The 19,543-nt window shown below is 38.8% G+C and overlaps 1 protein-coding gene across 9 annotated transcripts in view; it reads left to right on the forward strand.

Annotated features, from left to right (window-relative positions):
• Positions 1-19,543, forward strand: part of ANKRD44 (ankyrin repeat domain 44) — a 341,765-nt gene that overhangs the window by 186,197 nt on the left and 136,025 nt on the right. For all 9 annotated transcript variants that reach the window (XM_078451045.2, XM_078451043.2, XM_078451046.2 and 6 more), the window contains exons 7-10: positions 1,350-1,492; positions 2,568-2,780; positions 11,049-11,127; positions 18,710-18,824. In XM_078451045.2, coding sequence (XP_078307171.2) covers positions 1,350-1,492; positions 2,568-2,780; positions 11,049-11,127; positions 18,710-18,824 — 550 coding nt within the window. The remainder of the gene's footprint in view (positions 1-1,349; positions 1,493-2,567; positions 2,781-11,048; positions 11,128-18,709; positions 18,825-19,543) is intronic.

Below are 19,543 nucleotides of genomic sequence, written 5' to 3' on the forward strand. Positions count from 1 at the left end.
GGTGATTATGGATGATTTTGGTTTCCTTTTAACACCGTTTTGCCTTTTCCGAATTCTTTTTAGTAGGCATACAGGCCTTTTATTATCATAAAAATAATAACATTAATTGTGGGGAGAAAAAAGAGTGGATTGGGTAGGGATGAAATAAATTATGTGGCTGTAGATGAGTCTGCATGGACATTTGTGCTTAAAACATCAGAATCTTAAGATCTTGCAAGCATTATCATTTTTTTTTTTTAAAGACAGCAGGGACTTATGTGCCGACTGAAGCAGATTGGATGTCTGCATGGTACCTGCAGGACTGGAGTCAGGAGGCCATTTGCCAGACTGGTGTTTGTGTAGAGCACACACTAGGCTAGTGAGATGGGACTCAAAGAACCTGGGGTTTCAAGTTTGTTCTTTGCTAACATGTAGTTAAAACATTTGTGTAGAATTGCTTTCAGCATTTGTATGGAATTGCTTTTTGTGTGTCATCAGTATACAAATAGGAAAAAAATATATAGATGACTATCTTTAGGGAATAAAGGACAAAACCAGGACAAAAGATAACACCACTTAAGCTTAAGATAGTACCACTAGTAACTGAAAGTAATTTTTCCATATACAAGTCTTGGGGGAAAAGAGTCAAATTTTAATACAACAAGCCATGGCCAAATGCTCTCTCTGTGTCTCACACACATACACACACACACACGCACACTTCTCTCCCTCCCCCCCCCAATACACGCCTCCCTCCATCTCTCTCTTTCTCACACATATGCACACACAATCCCACATGCATCTTAGACCCTTGGAGTTAGTACTTACCTTCTACCCTTCAATTATGAACCATGTTTACAGCAATGACCCAAAGCATCAAATAATCTTCAGTCACAATATAAAGGCCAAACACATTTATCATACTATTTATATAGTGAGATAGGGTATAAAGGAAACTATTCTAGAAAATATGTCAACAGGAGTTGAAACTAGAAGGGTTTCTATTTAGCCAGTAATTCACAAGAATACTTTTAAGTTGAACCATATGAATTGCCACTTCTGTGATCCACAACTATGGTCAAGCAGCAGCAATATAATTTAACAATAATCTGGAGTTATTCCGATTGATTTTTTTTCTTCCATTAGTTTTTCCAAACCAAATTATCATTGTTGGACTTTTCAGTGAGGAATGGCAATTGCTTTCAAAAGCACCGGTTTTATTTTAACATATTTTAGGTTGTGGTACTAACATATTTAGCAGGATTTGCAATATTGGTGACAGTAGAAGCTAATAGTGGTGATTTAGGCAGAATAAATCATCAAATTATCCTAAAAGGTTCACCATGTCTTATGTTGTTTTGTTTGTAAAGGCCACCTGGATGTCGTGGCATTGCTCATTAACCACGGCGCAGAAGTGACTTGTAAGGATAAGAAGGGTTATACCCCCCTGCACGCTGCAGCCTCCAACGGACAGATCAACGTTGTCAAACATCTCCTGAATCTAGGGGTGGAGGTGAGCTATGTTTAATGCATCAACCCATGGTGTATTTGTGGGTTTTCTGTTGTTCTGAAATTGAATCCTGTTTGATTTTTAATTCCAGAGGGTAAAAAAAAAAAAAACCCCACCTTCTTTTCTAGCGTCCTGTCTTTTTGAGTTTACAGGGGCAATCAATGAAGGGCAATGGGGGCATATAGCAAGTAATGAAAAACCAGAAACAGGCTAACTTTCTGTATCAACATAGAGAATTATAAACATATATGTTGCCTGCAGTACATATTATTAACCTGTTGTTTTTTAAATAGGCTACGGTTCTTCATCCCACCTTCAGAATTCAGCCTTCTAAGTTGTGGTGTACATGCAGAAATCAAGGAGTGAGTGGCAGGGACAAACAGCAGAAATGTCCAATGCTGAGCTGGAGAAGTCAGCCCCATCCCAGCCTCCCTCAACTAGCAGAACAGGGGCAGTGTGGGGCTTTGGAACATCCCTGTCCCTGGAGGAAAGGAAAACCAAGTTGCAATGCTGAGACTGAGATAGTGAAACCCAGCGGTGCAGCAGTTCTGGGACAGCAGGAGAGAGCCCTGAGCTAAACCCCTAAGACAGCTCTTGGCTCTGCAGCTGGGACGTGGCCGTGGGAGGTGTCAGACGGCAGAGCCAAACCAAGTGGCTTCTGAGCCCAACTCCTAGTTTAGAATCTGCAGCACCTCCCTGCATATCTCCCAACCCTTTGCTTCCCATTCTCTGTTGAGTTTTGGCTCTTTTCTTCCCTGATTCAGTTCTCCTCTGCCATTCTGAGGCAGTTTTGCCTTTCACTCTTTATCCCTTCCCTTGCTGAAAAATCTCTCCCCACGACTTGAAACTCCCAACTCTTCCTCCCAGTTCACTTTTTGTCACATTCACTTTTTGCTGTCTTTATCTTGGGATGACAGGCATTCCCAGGATGACCACACCGGGACAAGAGAAAGCTCTGAATAATTATGTTGGCAGATGGAAGTTTACTTCCCTTAGTGTAGCCATTAAGCTTTTTTGTGGAAAATGCAATAAAGTGGCTCTGGTGATTTTACCCATCCTGTGTTGGTCTCATTTGCAGATTGATGAAATCAACATCTATGGAAACACGGCCCTTCACCTCGCCTGCTACAACGGGCAGGATGCTGTAGTTAATGAGCTGACTGACTACGGTGCTAACGTGAACCAGCCCAACAACAGCGGGTTCACCCCTTTGCATTTCGCTGCTGCCTCCACACACGGTGCTTTGTGTCTTGAACTATTGGTAAACAACGGGGCGGATGTTAACATCCAGGTACGACATTCTCAGTCTCTCTCTGGGCTAAATACCTTTGCGTTGAGCCTCTGTGTGAGCAAAATCAACTGTTGTAAATTATGCCCTGTTTTAGTAAACGACAGCCTTGCCCTGTGTGGATGTGTTACAGAAACTTAGCTGTGTTGTTACCACAGAAATGGTAGGACCAGCTGGAAGACACTGAGGGTCTAGCCACATGCTTTTGGTAGCTTAGTGAATGTTCTAGAGCAAATACTGGTCTCAGGGATGTTGGCTTGGCTTGGTTTCTAACACTGAGGTGAATGTTGAGCTAACATGGCAGAACTGCTTGAGAATCAAAAGGAAAGCCTAAGCCAATGATCTCAGGTCTGTTCCTAACCCTGGCATGGCCCTCCAAAAAGTTTCTCAGGCACTGTCCAATAGTAAACCCTAGGTAGTGGCTTTAGTAATGTAACATTGACCTGGACCTGATAGTCTTTATTCAGCACACTTACTGAAGATCATCTCGTGCCCTCTGTTTAGTTCGGAAGGAGTACTCCAAGATGAGATGTGAGCTCTGCCTTCAAGGAATTTACAGTACGGTAAGGAGATAGTGTGCTCAAGTGTTCATGAGGCAAGAGAGGAATGTGCTGAGTGGCACGAGACAATAATAGAGTGCTGCAAACTGTAAGAAGCAGTGCTTATTTCTCGAGGATCAAAAATGGAGCCTGCTTTTGAGCTGAGACTCAGAAGATTGATATCAGTTGATGTGAGGAGGGATAGAGAGAATCTGAGAGAGAGCACTCCAGGTAAAGAGAACCACATGAAAGGGTTTGGGAATTCTGGATAGGAAAAGCTCTGGGTAGACTCTAGGTTAGTAGTTAGCTCACTATAACAGGTAACCAAGAGGAACTTACGCGTGCAGCCCTCGCCATCCAGGTTACACCATTTGAATGCATTTAGGTTGTAGCAGAATATCCTGACCTGTACCAAGTGACCTTGTACTCATCCTCAGCTTCCCTTATCCCAAGCACACAGGAATCTTAAAGCAAGGTCCCAATGTGTTCTGCCTCTGCTTTTGAAAAATTACCATTCCTGAAATTCAATTTTAAGAATATTGGATCAATCTGTTTTATTTTTTTAAGATTTATTTACTTACTGAAGTAATCTCTCTACCCAACTTGCAGTTCAAACTCACAACCCCAAGATCAAGTGTCATACGCTCTACCAACTGAGCCGGCCAGGTGCCCGTGGATCAATCTATTTTAATGACCTTTCCCATTCACTATTAAAATCTTTTTACTTTTTTTGTTACAATTTTTAATAGTGAGGAAATATGAGACGAATTTTCAGAATGGTGATTTATTGTGCCTGAATGAAATGTATGAAAGAAAGTACCCAGGAGCAAGCTGAGATGTGACCTGACCAATGAAAGGGCTTATCAACTAGCTGAGGAGTTTGGGCTTCTGTAAGTTGTGGGGACCAATACTCATTATAGAGGTCATGTGATCTAAACTGACAATTAGAAATAGTAATCTGGCCACACAACACCAGAGAAAAAATTGTATATATGACTACATAAATTTTTTTAATGTTTATATGGCAAAACAAAACAAACCCCCCAAAAACAAAACAAAACACAACAAAAAAACGCGGACATAAACTAAATTGAAAGAGGAACAACTCAGAAGAATTTTTTCTGCAATACACATGATAAACAAAATGTTAATACATTTAATATATAAGGAGCTCATAAAAATCAATAAGAAAAAGTCTGATGGGGTGCCTGGGTGGCTCAGTCGGTTAAGCATCTGACTTTGGCTCAGGTCACGATCACACAGTTTGTGGTTTCGAGCCCCACATCAGGCTCTGTGCTGACAGCTCAGAGATTGGAGCCTGCTTCAGATTCTGTGTCTCCCTCTCTCTCTGCCCCTTACCTGCTTGCGCTCTGTCTCTCCCTCAAAAATAAACATTAAAAAAAAAAAAAAGTCTGAAAATCTTCTATAAAATCTGGGCAAAGGCCAATCACAAGACTGATAATACAATATCCATTAAACCTATGAAAAATATTCAGTATCATTAGTAACTAGAAAAATGCAAACTAACACACAGGTATATCTGCCTTTAAGATTGGCAAATATGAAAAAAAAAGGAAAAAGGGAAAAGAAAAAAAGATTGGCAAATGTGAACAAGACTTGTAATACCTAGTGTTATCAGTGAAAAAATTAATATGCAGTAACTAAATATCTAATTTTTTAATTTAAAAAAGTATGTGTCTGGGTATATGAATAAAAAGAGAAAAATATTTGGAATATATACCAATATAATATCACTGCAGAGAGGCAAAATTATGATTTGGGTTTTTAGTTTCTTTTTTATATACTTGTTTTAATCTTCTGATTGTGATACATGAGCATGTGTTATTTTTATATCCAGGTGAGAAAAAACTATTTTCATTTTTATAAAAAGAAAATTCAGGTGTAGTGGACCTAGAGAGAGGACAATTAGAGAATAAATGAAAGTCAATAAAACTGGTCTAGATAAGAAGCAATGAGCCCAGGAGAGTTGGGACAACCAACAGAAGAGAGAGGCTTCGCAGAAAGAAAATCAATGAAATTTGGATGGATAGGAGATAGAGGAATTGAAGACAAATGTAAGAAATGAAATCTGGTTAAGAGATAATACAGAATAGTAGTTAAGTGTTCAGTTCTGAGGCTGGACTGCCTATATTCCAATCCTAGCCTTGACTTTCAGTAATTATGTAATCATAAACAACCTCTCTGTGTGTCCGTTTATCTGTAAAGTTGGGGAAACAGTAGCATCTTCTTCATGGAACTGCTGTGAGGACCAAACAAGTTACCTCACATAAATTACTTAGAACATTGTCTTCCACATGTCAAGCACTCAGTAAACAATTATCATTATTAAGGGGGATGTTAGGAGAAAGAGTAGGCTTAGGAGGTAAAACTGGGAAGTTTAGTTTTTGAGAAGGTAATTTTGAGCCTTTGGTACAGTCTGAGAAAACCAACAATGGAAAATGTGATCCTCCAGCATGGGAGAGCAGTAGAAAATAGAAGAAAAAAAATTAGGCTGCCTCATTCACACAGAGGTGATCGATAGTGGAGGCTCAGAGAAAAGGTTGAGGTCACCCAAGGAGAGAGTGCATGAGGAGAGGAAGGATGAAGGAAGGATGCCAGTAACCCTTTGGTCTTAGGATCAGGAAGAGGAGGAAGAGCCAGAGAAAGGGATGAAAAAAGAAGAGTTGGATAAGATAGAAAGGAAGTGGAGGGGAGTATAATGTCTTCATGAAGGTGGAAAACAGGCAGAAATGAAGAAGAGAGTGTTGAGTGGAGTCAATCCAGGGTGCTAGGTGGGGGTAAGAGACAAAGGGGCATCAAAGAGACTGAGGACCTGTAACCGAAGGTGGAAAGAGTCATCATATGGCGTTGAAGTCACAGAGGACAGTGGTGAGAAGGCAGGAGGTTTACAGGTGGCCAAACTTCTTGTCCCCAAAACTTGTGACACTTGTATTGCCATACTGGTATCTGAAGGAAATCCTTGAATTCTCCAAAGAAAGGAAAATTATTGAAGTTAAATAAAATAGCTCGCTTCACCAACCTTCAGTTAATTAATTCAAAGAGCTGTCTGATGTTCTCTATTCCCTCTTCAAACCATGCCAACTGGTGCTCTCAGTGTGCCTGAGAACAAGGCTAGAGGGCCACTTTCTGGGACACCTCCCTACTTCTCCCAGTTAACTATGCTGTCTCAGTTTATGGCAGCCTTCTCTCCCATAAAATGTGCCTGGAAAGCATGACCACTTAATTTAAAGAATTAATTTTTCCTGTACACTGCTAATCATCAATACAATATGGAAATACCTTTTTTTTTTTTTTTTAAATCTGAGACTTAGGTTTATGTAATAGCTGATCTATGTAAGTGGGACTTTGGTTCAAATCTAGCCTTCTCCTTCGGTCTCCTTCAATCTACTCTGTTTACATCGGATTTCCTTCTCTTGAATCCTCCTTCATGATTCCGGATTCACCCTGGAGCCATAATCTGTCGCCCATTTCCGTAGAGCCATTCTGTCTGACTCTGGAGGTAGCTTTCTAATGGAAGCTGTTATCTCTGTGTACCACAGTGCTCCTTGGATTTTGAAAGTGTTTGTAGATTCCAAGACAATTTGTATTTGTTTAGATCTTCCAGAGTTTGACAGAAATAGCATATTGAAATGCGGCCAATACCCATGCACATGTTCACGTTGTTTTCCTCTATCATTACAAAGTACTAAGAGTGACGTCTTCATGAGCAAGTACAAGATGATGGAGAGGGGAAGGAGGACGTGTGTCCTGCACACAATTTACAATCCCTCGTTTTGCTTCGATTGACCATGGCCCTACCTCTGACTTTGTAGTGTTGGTTTAATTATGATAAAATAATAAAGACACAATACTTTATACAATAATCCATTGAAGGTTCACTTGTATTTTGCAAATAGGAAGAGCCCAAGAAGATACAAAATAATTTTTCTTCTCCATTGCACATTACACTGTAATTCTGTAACATCTCAAAGCTCTTTTTGGAAGCATTCAAAATGTTAAAGAAGGCACTAAATACATAGCTATTCCAAATACTACTTAGATAGATTCAGAAATTACCATTGCCAGGTTTCCTGCCTCCAGGTCACTAGTATTCAGCCTGCCCATGGTCTGAATTCTTTTCCATCCGTGGGCCCTTAGTCTTTTTAGCCCTCAGACACTGGAGCTGAAGCCCATCACACATCTATTGAAGTGAACCAGCTCCCTTCTGTATATGTACCAGGTCTGAATTATAGAATGAGTTGCACAGCAGAGGTTAAAGGTGAAATGGGACAGGCGAGAGAAAGAAAGCAGTGATAAGGACATGACGACTTTGGAGAGGATGTGAGGAAAAAAGAGAGAAATGGATGAGGACTAACCATGTACCATCTCTGGCTTTTAGAACCATTTAAAAAATTGGACTACGTACGGCTTTTTGCAAATTAGGGTTTTATATTGCTCTTCCATTGAATTAGGAAGCCCTTTTGCACTTCTGACACATTCCCCCTAACCCTTGCAGGCTGACCTTAATGTTATCTTCTAGATGCTCTATTGCCTTCCAGTAGGACCATTGAGCTGTGTGACTCCAGGAGACATGTGCCACAGACAACACAATGCCTTCAAGTTCCTGGGTAGTAAGATATGTCTGGGTTTAGGGAGGATTTGGGGGATGTTGGAGGATGAGGAAAGAAGGCATTCAAAGTGGAAGAAATGAAAGGATTTCTCAGGAGAATGGTGGTCAAGGAAATTGAGATACCCCATTTAGTGAAGGGTATTTCATTCTGTCCTGGAAGAGTACTAATGTTTATAAAATATTCTTTATCTTTATTAGTTTTTCTTCATGAGCGTGGCTGAACCATGCCTACATCAATAGAAGGGCTTCTGGCTTAATTTTAAAAAATTCTCAAAATAACAGAATTTTCCAAGCACTAACTACAATGGGGAAATGAGTCTAGAAATAGGAAAGAGACTAGGAATTAAGAAAAAAATCTTATAAAAGCAGAGATTTGAATAAATGGAAGAACTGAACATATCCTCTCTTTTGAGAATGCAAAGAATGTTTTATCCTTCTCTGAAGTTCTTAAAACAGCAGCAGTAACAACAAACACCCAGTGTGACAGATTTCTCAGGCAGATAATGAAACTCAGTAGGATCCCTAGTCTCAACCTGAGTATCCTGAGTTCTAACTTGTAAAGACTAAATAAAAAGTATTATCGATTGGACCTTCATTAGTTTCCAATGGCTTTTTGAAATAGAAAGTTCCCTTTACATCCATGCCATATAAACATAATTGTTCCCCAATGGCTGCCATGATTCTCTCAATGCTTCCTGGCCCCACCTCCGGCCACCATATCCCTAAGGGGGAAAAATCAGCTAAGGACTGGACTCAGTGGTTGATGAACCCAGGCAAAGATTGATCTGATATAGCTGTCGTTTGTATTTTATGAAAATTTGGTTGTCCTATTTATTTGTCCCCTTACCAAATGCACAACCACTCCATGGGAGAAAAGGGTGCAGTGTTTTCTGTCCCTGAAATGGAACCAGCATTGTCAATGGCAAGATACAGAAACCAGTTATTTCTGCTTTGGTTCTCTGGCTGCAGTTTAGGTAGTTAACAGCCTTTAAGCTATTTTCTAGACACAGAAAAGTTCTTAGCTAAATATTTATAAAGATATTATCTAAACACTGAAATATTTATGGTTTTATATATATTTAACTAAATGCTAGTTAGTTATGTTTCAATTAAATTTAAGAGAAAATATTGGAGCAAAATTTAAAGAAATAGCACCACCTAGAGACAAGTTAATGTCAACTCTGCCATTTCTGCAATTGTATCCTTATTCTCTTGGTTGCTGATCCTTTTCCTCTAAAAATATCATTTCAGTAAAGCCTCAAGCTTACTTCCATCTTCCTTTCTTAATCTTTTCTGACTCAGCTTATAATCATATAAGGATCCTATTTTCTCCCATCTTCCTGTTGACTTTTCACTATAAAGATTATTTTTCAACTGATGCACTTACTGCTCTGATTAACTCTTTCCTTGGCACAGAGCGTGCATAACTCCTTTCTTACTTCCTAAGGGATGGACTTTTAGGATATAATAAAAATTCTTCTGTTAAACCCTTGTGGTTTTTATAAGCTATTCCAGCCCACAGTCTAAAGCCTTTTTATGGCTGCATAATATTCCTGTGTGTGTGTGTGTGTGTGTGTGTGTGTGTGTGTGTGTGTGTTTATGTACCACATTTTCCTTATCCATTCATCTGTTGATGGACAATTATGTTGTCTCCATATCTTGGCTATTGTAAATAATGCTGTAGTAAAAGTAGGGGTGCATATATCTTTTTAAATTAGTGTTTTCATTTTCTTTAGGTAGATACCCCATAGTGGAATTACTAGATCATGTGGTATTTCTGTTTTTAAGTTTTTGAGGAACCTCCATACTGTTTTCCACAGTGACTGCACCAATTTGCATTCCTACCAACAGTGCATTTTAAAGCACAGGTATATGGGTTTCATTTCAAAAATGAATTTGCATTTTTGACATCTCATATTTAACCTCAGACTTTGGAAAATGTTCCTCCTGAGACTTAGAAAAATAAAGTGCATGTATTTCTTTCTCTTCTTCTTTTTTTTGTTAACAATACCTGAATGAAAGGATACATTCTGTCCTTTGGGGATACTTAATATTTTCTTTTTGGTATTATTATTTTCAGATGAATTCCTATAAATGGCTATTTCTTAATGAATATGTAGGACTTTAGTATTTGGCATAATAATGATCACCATATAGATTTTGTACATTTTTCATGTTTTTGCTTAATCTCCGTCCAGGAGTTCTATCATTTATATCTTGAATAATAAAGACATGTAAATTCAGCACCTTTCCAGGTGATCATTAAAATGGCAATTTGTTTAACCATTGCATGTTGTAATCCTGTGATTTCTAATGAGTTAAATGAAGCATGCATTTCTGTTTTGGAACAATAAAAAGTTGTGCTATGGAATTCGAGTATAGGAAATGGTGGAGGGTTCCAAGTCTGTTTTGAGAGTTACAGTCATTTATAGCAGCATAGTCAATGTTAGGTCAAACAGGGCCAAGCCAGTTAACACATCATTTGTCTTTTCTCATGTACTTTTGACAAAAGTTGAAAAAAAAAAAAAACCACCTTTGAGGAAACTGTCTTCATCAGTAAATCACAGGAGAGGAAAAAAACATTTTGGATGACTGTTTCAGTTTGAAACAGGATAGTTTAAAAATTATCAGTGTAACTAGACATTTCACATTTCCTCTCTAAAATAATTTTCACTTCTTGGGGCGCCTGGGTGGCTCAGTCCATTAAGCATCTGCCTTCAGCTCAGGTCACGATCTCACAGTTTGTGAGTGCAAGCCCCACATTGGGCTGTACGTGCAGAGCCTACTTCAGATCCTCTGTCCCCTCCCTCCCTCTAGGTCCCTCCCCCACTTGTAGGCATGTGCTTACGCTCTCTCTCTCTCTCTCTCTCTCTCAAAAAATAAATAAAACTTTAAGAAAATAAATAAAATGCAATGTTATGCAGTCACTTGAGGCTTCATATATATTTTACCTTTTGCTTTCAAAATTATCATTGGCTTATAATTTTTTATCATATTTTTAAAAAATTAAATTGGTTTTTTCAAGGCATTGGCAGTAGTATTCATAGGAATGTTTCAGATTGGTGTCACTGATCAACTGTTTCTCTCTCCCTCATTTTTTAGAGTAAAGATGGCAAAAGTCCACTGCACATGACAGCTGTCCATGGAAGGTTCACACGGTCACAAACTCTCATTCAGAATGGTAAGAGAGATTCTTCCGCAGTGTTGTTTTTTGAACAGTGTCCTGATCTGAGCTTGTCTGTCAGTTATCTGGACATGAAAGATGATGCTCTGTTTTAGATAATGGTCTATTTTATGAAGCTTAGATTTACACCGTCCTTTGATGCACTTTGCTAAAAGCTCTTTATCAGACATATCATCACCATCCAGCTTAGGAGCAAGAACATAAAGCCACTATTTCTCAGTTAATTCCCAGTCAAAGAACATATGAGTTTCGAAACTGGAAATGATGTCCTTGTATGGGCTCAAGGTCCTGCATTCTTCACTCAGAAACTAATACAAATAACTATCATACATTTTCTAGCAGCAAATCGTATTATTTTTAAGTTTTAGAATTCACCATAGTTTGCTAAGTTAAACCTCTTTAAGTTATTTAGACAAAGGTAGGAAAAATGAGATGATTCAGAGGAAAAGCAATTAAGTGCCTGATATAAAGGATGATAAAGTCACAGGCTTGATAGAAACCTTGGAAAGTCACGTAACCTAGTAATTTTCCAGGCTCACTTGGAAAGGTGTACTTGAACCACGGGGTTGTCTCTGTAGCCAAAGTACTAGGGAGTATCACTTCACATTATGGTTTATAATACTATTATGGGTTGTGGCCAGCATCTGTGAGTGGATTGACCTTGACCACAGTAGAACTACTGCTTTCTTAGCAAATCTTAGACACAATAAAAAAAAAAAAAAAAAAAAACAGGTTTAGTGCAAAATTTGTGCTGACATTCCAGGTAAGTTCAGCAGTTCCTAAACTATCTTTAGTTGACCCACGTTTGTACTTTTTAAAGTTTTGGCATTAGTCAACTTCTTGGACCCGTCTTTTTCTCATCTTTATGAACTTTGGATGAATTGTTAGTGGTACTATGTTATATCTTAGATACCGAAGTCATAAAACCAAAAAGTCATTTGACATTTGGATGGAAGATCAGCCAGGAAAATTACGCTTAGGAAGCAAAATATCTGCAGCAAAGCGAAGGAAATTTATAAGCATTTCAGTGTAACTATAGGGAAAAATAAACCCTGACAGGTTTCCAGTGAACAAAGGAAGATAAAATGAAAATTAGTTGCATAACACCCATTAATTCTAATTTGAAATATGAGGTATGTCTTTGACATTCAGTTGATTGAAAGGGCCACATTAGTTGTTTTGTTTTGCTTGAAGTAAACAAGAGGAGGTGGGGAGTGACCCTCGAAACTCTCTTTCTCACACTTTCCTCATCACACATGTTTCTCAACTGTTTTTTCAGAAATAGTGTCCACTGCCTTAAAAATAAATGAGACTAGGGTGATTTTTGGATCCATTTTTTAAAATTTAGTGTGAATTTGGGGTGCCTGGGTGGCTCAATCGGTTAAGCGTCCAACTCATGATTTTGGCTCAGGTCATGATCCTGCAGTTCATGAGATTGAGCCCACATTGAGCTCTGTGCTGACAGTACAGAGACTGCTTGGGATTCTCTTTCTCCCTCTCTCTGTTTCTGATCCCACCTCTCAAAATAAATAAATAAACTTAAAAAATAAAATGTAGTCTGAATTTAATCAATAGGCCTTACTTCTTTGGTATAAAAAGCTTTGCTTCCTGTTAAAGCATATTCAAGAATATGAATATTCTTGAAAGAGTAAAGCACAAAGAGAGAGTAAGTTTTCTCTTTGTGCGTACTGCCTTCCTACAGGTCCTTCCCTGTGGCCAGACCATACTGACCATCTCCTTTATATCAAGCCCATGACGCATCTCCCCGTGTAACGTTAGTGTGCTGACAGCAGTCTGGGGGTGTTTCTGGCTGTTTTGACCTCTCCAAAAGCCATTCCAGTGGACTTGAAAGACTTCCATGCCCTCTCCAGACATTGTTGCTAGATTTTTGAGTTGCGATGAGACCTGAAAGAGAACCCATCTCTTGTCCTCTATGATCAAGGAGCTTGTTCAGAGCCTCATTCTTGGCTGGCCTGGAATCTTACTTGTGAGTTGGGTGGGGTCCAGGGGCCTGAAATGATGAAGATATGGTGGCAATAATACATAGCCCATTATATATAATGATACAGCTAATGTTCATTAAGTGTTCACACTGCCAGGTGCTTGAGTAAGCACTCCACATAAATCCTTTCAACCACCCCATGAGAAAGAGGTGCTGTTGTCATCCACATTTCAAAGATGGGGAAACTGAGGCATGGAGGTTGTCACTTCTGTCCGGATACATGGCAGGTTTGTTGAGGAACAGGGATTGGAACACAGCCAGTCTAACATCAGAGACCGAACTCTCAAGCACTACACTTACAAATGCATCTCTGGATGCACGGTGGCATATATTTTTTTAATTTTTTTTTTAATTTTTTTTAACGTTTTATTTATTTTTGAGACAGAGAGAGACAGAGCATGAATGGGGGAGGGGCAGAGAGAGAGGGAGACACAGAATCAGAAGCAGGCTCCAGGCTCTGAGCCATCAGCCCAGAGCCCGACGCGGGGCTCTAACTCATGGACCGCGAGATCGTGACCTGAGCCGAAGTCGGACGCCCAACCGACTGAGCCACCCAGGTGCCCCAAATTTTTTAATGTTTATTTATTTTTGAAGGAAAGAGAGACAGAGCATGAGTGGGGGAGGGGCAGAGAGAGAGGGAGACACAGAATCTGAAATGGGCTCCAGGCTTTGAGCTGTCAGCGGCAGAGCCCGGCGCAGGGCTCGAACTCACAAACCATGAGGTCATGACCTGAGCTGAAGTTGGTCGCTTAACCGACTGAGCCACCCAGGTGCCCCGCACAGTGGCATATTTAAAAAAAATTTTTTTAACTTGAATTATTTATTCTAAGAGTCACATATCTGGAGTAGAGTAGTCCCTGTGGAAGGATGATTTGCCATTCTCTTCTGTCAGCTGACAATTCTTTGCATTCATTACACATCTGAGAACTGTGAGTTCTTCCATCTGACATTTTCAAAAATGCCCTTAGGGAGAAGAATAGGAAGCTCTTTTCTTTCCTTCTGTTTGCTGGCTTCCTTCTGGGAAAAATCCAGAGGCTCACACCCCCGGACCTGGTGTCTGTCCTCCAGAATGGGTCACTGCACAACTGGACTCGGAATGCTGGTCCCACGTGGGGACATCAGTTGGCTCCCTAAACCAGCTGAGCATACTCCTGAGGAACATTCTTTGTGTTTATTTATTTGTTTTGTTACATCACCCTGGTGTTTGGACTTTGTACGGCATTTCTCTACTTCCCTGACTATTCTCTAGTCAAGAGTTATTAGTTCTTCATAACTTTGTTTTTCCAGGATCATTCAGCATTGGTGAGACAGTTGTGAAAAAAGAACAAAAAGAGAAACAAACAGAAAACACACACACACACACACACACACGCACACACACACACACACACACACACCCCTCTTTTATTTTTATAGGTGGTAGCGGACTACCTCTGAGGTTCAATCACGTTGTTTGTTGTCTGAAGGTATGTTGCCCCAGCCACTGTGTGACACTGTGTGATACCGGGACGCATGTGATCCAGCCATTTGCACCAGGCAGCTGCCTCAGACGCTGTGCAGCAGGTTACAAGAGTTCAAATGTGATGTTTGCTTCATGGAAGCTTTAAAAATAGAGTTTAAAAAGGAAGAGTCAATTGATAGGTTAGGATGATTCATTGTGAGATTTTTGACCTTTTGGCTCACAATACTTTTGAGGCAATTTAATAAGATGACCATTCTTTTTATTTATGCAGGAAAAACTAACTTCAGAGGAATGTTTAGATAATGCTGCATAAATTATCCTTTCTGACATGCTTGGCATACTTCTAAATTCACGGATGTTTATTTTCCTCACTAATTATCAGTAATCAATTACCAGCATTTAACTTGCAACCATCAAATGAATTATAAAGGTATTTAATTTACAATCCAGGCAAATCTTAAAGATTTTCAGGTGAAAATGGAAAGGTTTGGGGAATAACTATAAAATAGAAATTCACGGGGCACCTGGGTGGCTCAGTCGGTTGAGCAGCCGACTTCGGCTCAGGTCACGATCTCACGGTCCGTGAGTTCAAGCCCCGCGTCGGGCTCTGTGCTGACAGCTCGGAGCCTGGAGCCTGTTTCGGATTCTGTGTCTCCCTCTCTCTGACCCTCCCCCGTTCATGCTCTGTCTCTCTCTGTCTCAAAAATAAATAAACGTTAAAAAAAAAATTAAAAAAAAATAGAAATTCATTCATCTAGAGGTCCTACTTTAATATAAAACATATTTCTGAATAACAAATACAATCTTTATTTTTCCACTAGTTAAGATGTTTTTCTGAAATATATTTTAAATGACAACAAATGCATATGTGGAAAGTAATTAAATATATGTTTATAGTTTTAAATTGACTTATAAAATGGTAGTAACAACAGGAAGAAATTTATCAACTCAGCCCCTTACCTTTTCCAATATTTTTCACTCTTTTCTTTCCCTACCCAATATTGGACATATTTGGGGCTAATAAACACGGAGGCTGTAACACTTCTTAAGAAAGGTTTGGTGCCTCTTGGCTGGGAAGGACATGGAGTGATGCAGTATTTGTCCAGAGCAAAGGTTTCTCTGGAGTCTGGGAATCTGCCTCTCTCATCTCCCTGGATCAGCTCTGGGGGCTGGTGGGGGGGGGGGGGGGATCTTTCAGGCAACCACTGCAGGCAGTTCTTAGATACATGGGCCCTGGATTGCTCTGAGGTATCTGTGGAGACAGTATTTAAAATAGTTTCACGTGTGTCAGTTTATTGTCAGGATATGGGGAAAACCTTTCTAACCTCAATGCAAAATCTAAATAGTATAATAGAAAAGTCATGAATTCCAAAAATTCAGACTAAAAAACAAAGAAAAATGTAAATCTAGGGTGAAAATATTCGTAATACGTATTACTGGTAAATGGTGAATCTCCTACATATTTTAAGAGTCCTTGAAAATCAAGGAATAAAAAAAACTATACACGTACACACACACACTTAGAAAAATGGTCAAAAGCCATGAATAAATAGTTCATGGAAAAAGATAAATAGTCTTCAGTATAGGAAAAGATGCTCAACTTTCTTATTATGAGAAATGCAAATGAAGACTACACTGAGATAGTACTTCCCTCCATCACATGGCAGGTATTCAAAGGCTTGATTAGGCTGTGGGGAAAAGGCACTCTCATACATGGTTCATGTGAACAGTAAAATGGCACAGCACCTGAAGGAAGAAATATGGCAAAATTGAACAAAACTACACAGTTCTTTCTTTGACCGAGAAACTCCCTTTCTAGGAATTTACCCTGAAGATTCACCCCACAAATAGGAAACAACATATGCATGAGTTTATTCACTGCAGCATTCCTGATAATAGCAAAATGATATTTACTACCTAAATGCCCACCCTACCAGGATAAGTAGTATATCCATGCAATGGAAAACAATAAGGCTGTATAAAAATGAGGAAGACCTCCAAGAAGTGATTTGTAAAAGTATATTTAGGAGGTTTTCAGGGTATATTGTTAAGTTTTAAAAAAGCAAGGTATAAAGAGTCTGTGTGTTTACTTTTGCCAAGAGAAACAAAGAAAGCATAAACCAAAACTAATGGAAATGATTAGTGCAGGATGTGGTTGAGAATGGAGTGGAAGGGATGGAAATCAGAGTGAGGCTTTTAAAGAATATAATTTTGACCTTTGAATGTTTTACATGTTGGTAAAATTAAATCAAAAGCTGGTAAAATTTTCGAAAACAGACAGAATCCAATGAACTATGTATCAAGTTGATAATATAAGCATCCACAATAAAGAATTCAGGTAACTTTTGAACAAAGTACTCCCTGTTTATGTTAAAATCCTCGCAGGAAACTTTGTTGGGAAATAGGATATTTGCACAGTCTTGAAGTACCACCCACAAATTGCTTGTTAATTACAAAGGGGAAAAGACATTTTGCGGTGGAGAGTTCTGGTGGGTGTCACCTTAACCAAGTAACCAAGCCCCCCCTTTTTTTATTGTGTTAAAATATATATAACATAAAAATCTACCATTTTAACTATTGTTAACTGTTAAGTTCAGTGGTGCTAACTACATTCACATTTTGTGTAACCAACACCACTGTCCATTTCTAGAACTTTTTCATCTTTCCAAACTGAAACTGTGCGCATCGCATAATCAAAATTTGCATCATCTAGTTGAATATCCTGACCTTATATGTGTGCTGTGGGATGCAATGGGAAGTGCACATCAACTCTCGGGTGTTCTTGCCAAAAATTCAGCCTGAATCTAATCGAGGAAATAATCAGACAACTCCAGAATGCAGGATATTCCACACAATTCCTGGCTTGGCCTCCAAAGATATCAATGACATAGGAGATGAGTGAATGAATGAATGGCAGGAGGATTGTTTTAGATTAAAGGAAACTAGAGGGACAGGACGACAAAATGGTAGCAGAATCTTTTATTGGATCCTGGACTTAAAAATAATAACAGCTATAATATGCATTTTGAGGACAACTGGAGAAATTGGAATATGTTGTATGTTACATAAGATTGTGATATCAACATTAAATTTCTTAAGTGTACTAACAGAATTGTAGTTGTGTAGGAGAATGTCTTTGTTCTCAGGAGTGAAATGTTACGATGTCTAACTTATTTTAAAATGGTTCCTCAAATAAATGAATAGATAGACTGACTGTATTTACATATATATTTATGAAAAGGGGAGAGAAAGAAAGAAATGTAGTAAAACAAAAAGCTGGGGGAAAAGAAGACAAAATAAAATAAATGAAAATACTGTATTATTAAAGGGACTATTGGTGATTAATGTGATAGTTTTTATAAATGTAGACATTTTCATTCCATAGTTTATGCATTTATTCATTTTACTCATCATGTTTTAAACCAAATACTCAAACTACATAAAATATTTTCCTTAACTGTCTATTCTCTTTGGTTCATATGCTTTAATATAAAGTTTTTATAAAAGTTTTATAAAGTTTTAATGTAAAGTTTTTAATCCAGCAGGTAAAAGTAAAATGGAATGTATCTTCAGAATTACATTTTATGGAATTTGATTACACTGTTCCTTCAAAGCAGGAATTCAGTTGTTAAGTTTTTAGATCTTTAGATTTTTTTTTTGTTTATTTTTGAAAGTCAGAGAGACAGAGCGTAAGTGGGGGAGAGACAGAGAAAGAGGGAGACACAGAATCTAAAGCAGGCTCCAGGCTCCAAGCTGTCAGCACAGAGCCCGACACAGGGCTTGAACCCATGAACTGTGAGATCATGACCTGAGCCGAAGTCGGACGCTCAACTGACTGAGCCACCCAGGTGCCCCTGGATTTTAGATCTTTAAATAAGACAATATGGAAAGACTCTTCCAGAGCATTTCTAATAGACTTCCCTCTACGTAGATTTAATAACACTACTACTTTAGATGGTGACCTGATCCCTGTAAAGACATTCTTGTACTTCAGAATAGAGATGTATACAGAGGGGAAAAGAAATCAACATTTGGACAACAGGAGTGACTAGCACAGAATGTGTCTGAATCAACCTGAATCCTTATGTTATCCTGTTTTAAAACATCTCTTTCAGGTGGTGAAATTGACTGTGTGGATAAGGATGGCAACACTCCTCTCCATGTGGCTGCAAGATACGGTCACGAGCTTTTGATTAACACCTTAATAACCAGCGGAGCTGACACAGCCAAGTAGGTTACTGCAAAAGGGATTCTGCCATGCAGTAGATCATTTCCATTTATCTAGGTTAAGGCAGATCTGTACCATTGTGCTAAATACAAATTAAATTTAAACTGAATTAAGGGACTTTAAATGATGGATGCAAGGAAGAGCCAATTTTATTTTCAGCTACATCAGTGGTTTTAACCAAGAGGACTTGAACTCTATTCCTAACTCTACTTTCTAATATTCTGTTCTTTCCAATGTTTATTGTTAGTTAAGCAGAAAGCTAAAACATAATTGGACAAATTCAAATTTTATTCAGGCTGATTGCTTGGTTTTAATGATATAATTATGGGGTACAGTTGAGTCAATCTGCTACATTGGGAAGGGGGACCTGACTTCATTTTACATTTCAATTCAACAAGAATATACAAAGCAGCTGTATAAGTCTGTCACAATGTGGGGTGTGATGGGAAATTTCAGAAATAAGTCACCTGGTTGGTACCTTCAAGGAGCTCATAATTTTGTTGGAGGCCCAAGGGCCTCTTAAGACAAAGAACCATGCAAGATAGTATATAATAAAGTTATATGAAGCAGGACGTAAGTGGCAAAATGTTTGGTGCAGACAATATATACCATAGAATGTAGCCATGAAGGAGAGAGTTCAAAGGTGGCCCAAGTTTTCAGAAAAGCCTTTAAGCAGAAGTTGAGTTTTAGGTAGGCTTTGAAGGATGACAATGATTTGGGT

Source organism: Panthera onca, chromosome C1 (assembly GCF_046562875.1).
Source record: "Panthera onca isolate mPanOnc1 chromosome C1, mPanOnc1 haplotype 2, whole genome shotgun sequence".
NCBI lineage: Eukaryota > Metazoa > Chordata > Mammalia > Carnivora > Felidae > Panthera > Panthera onca.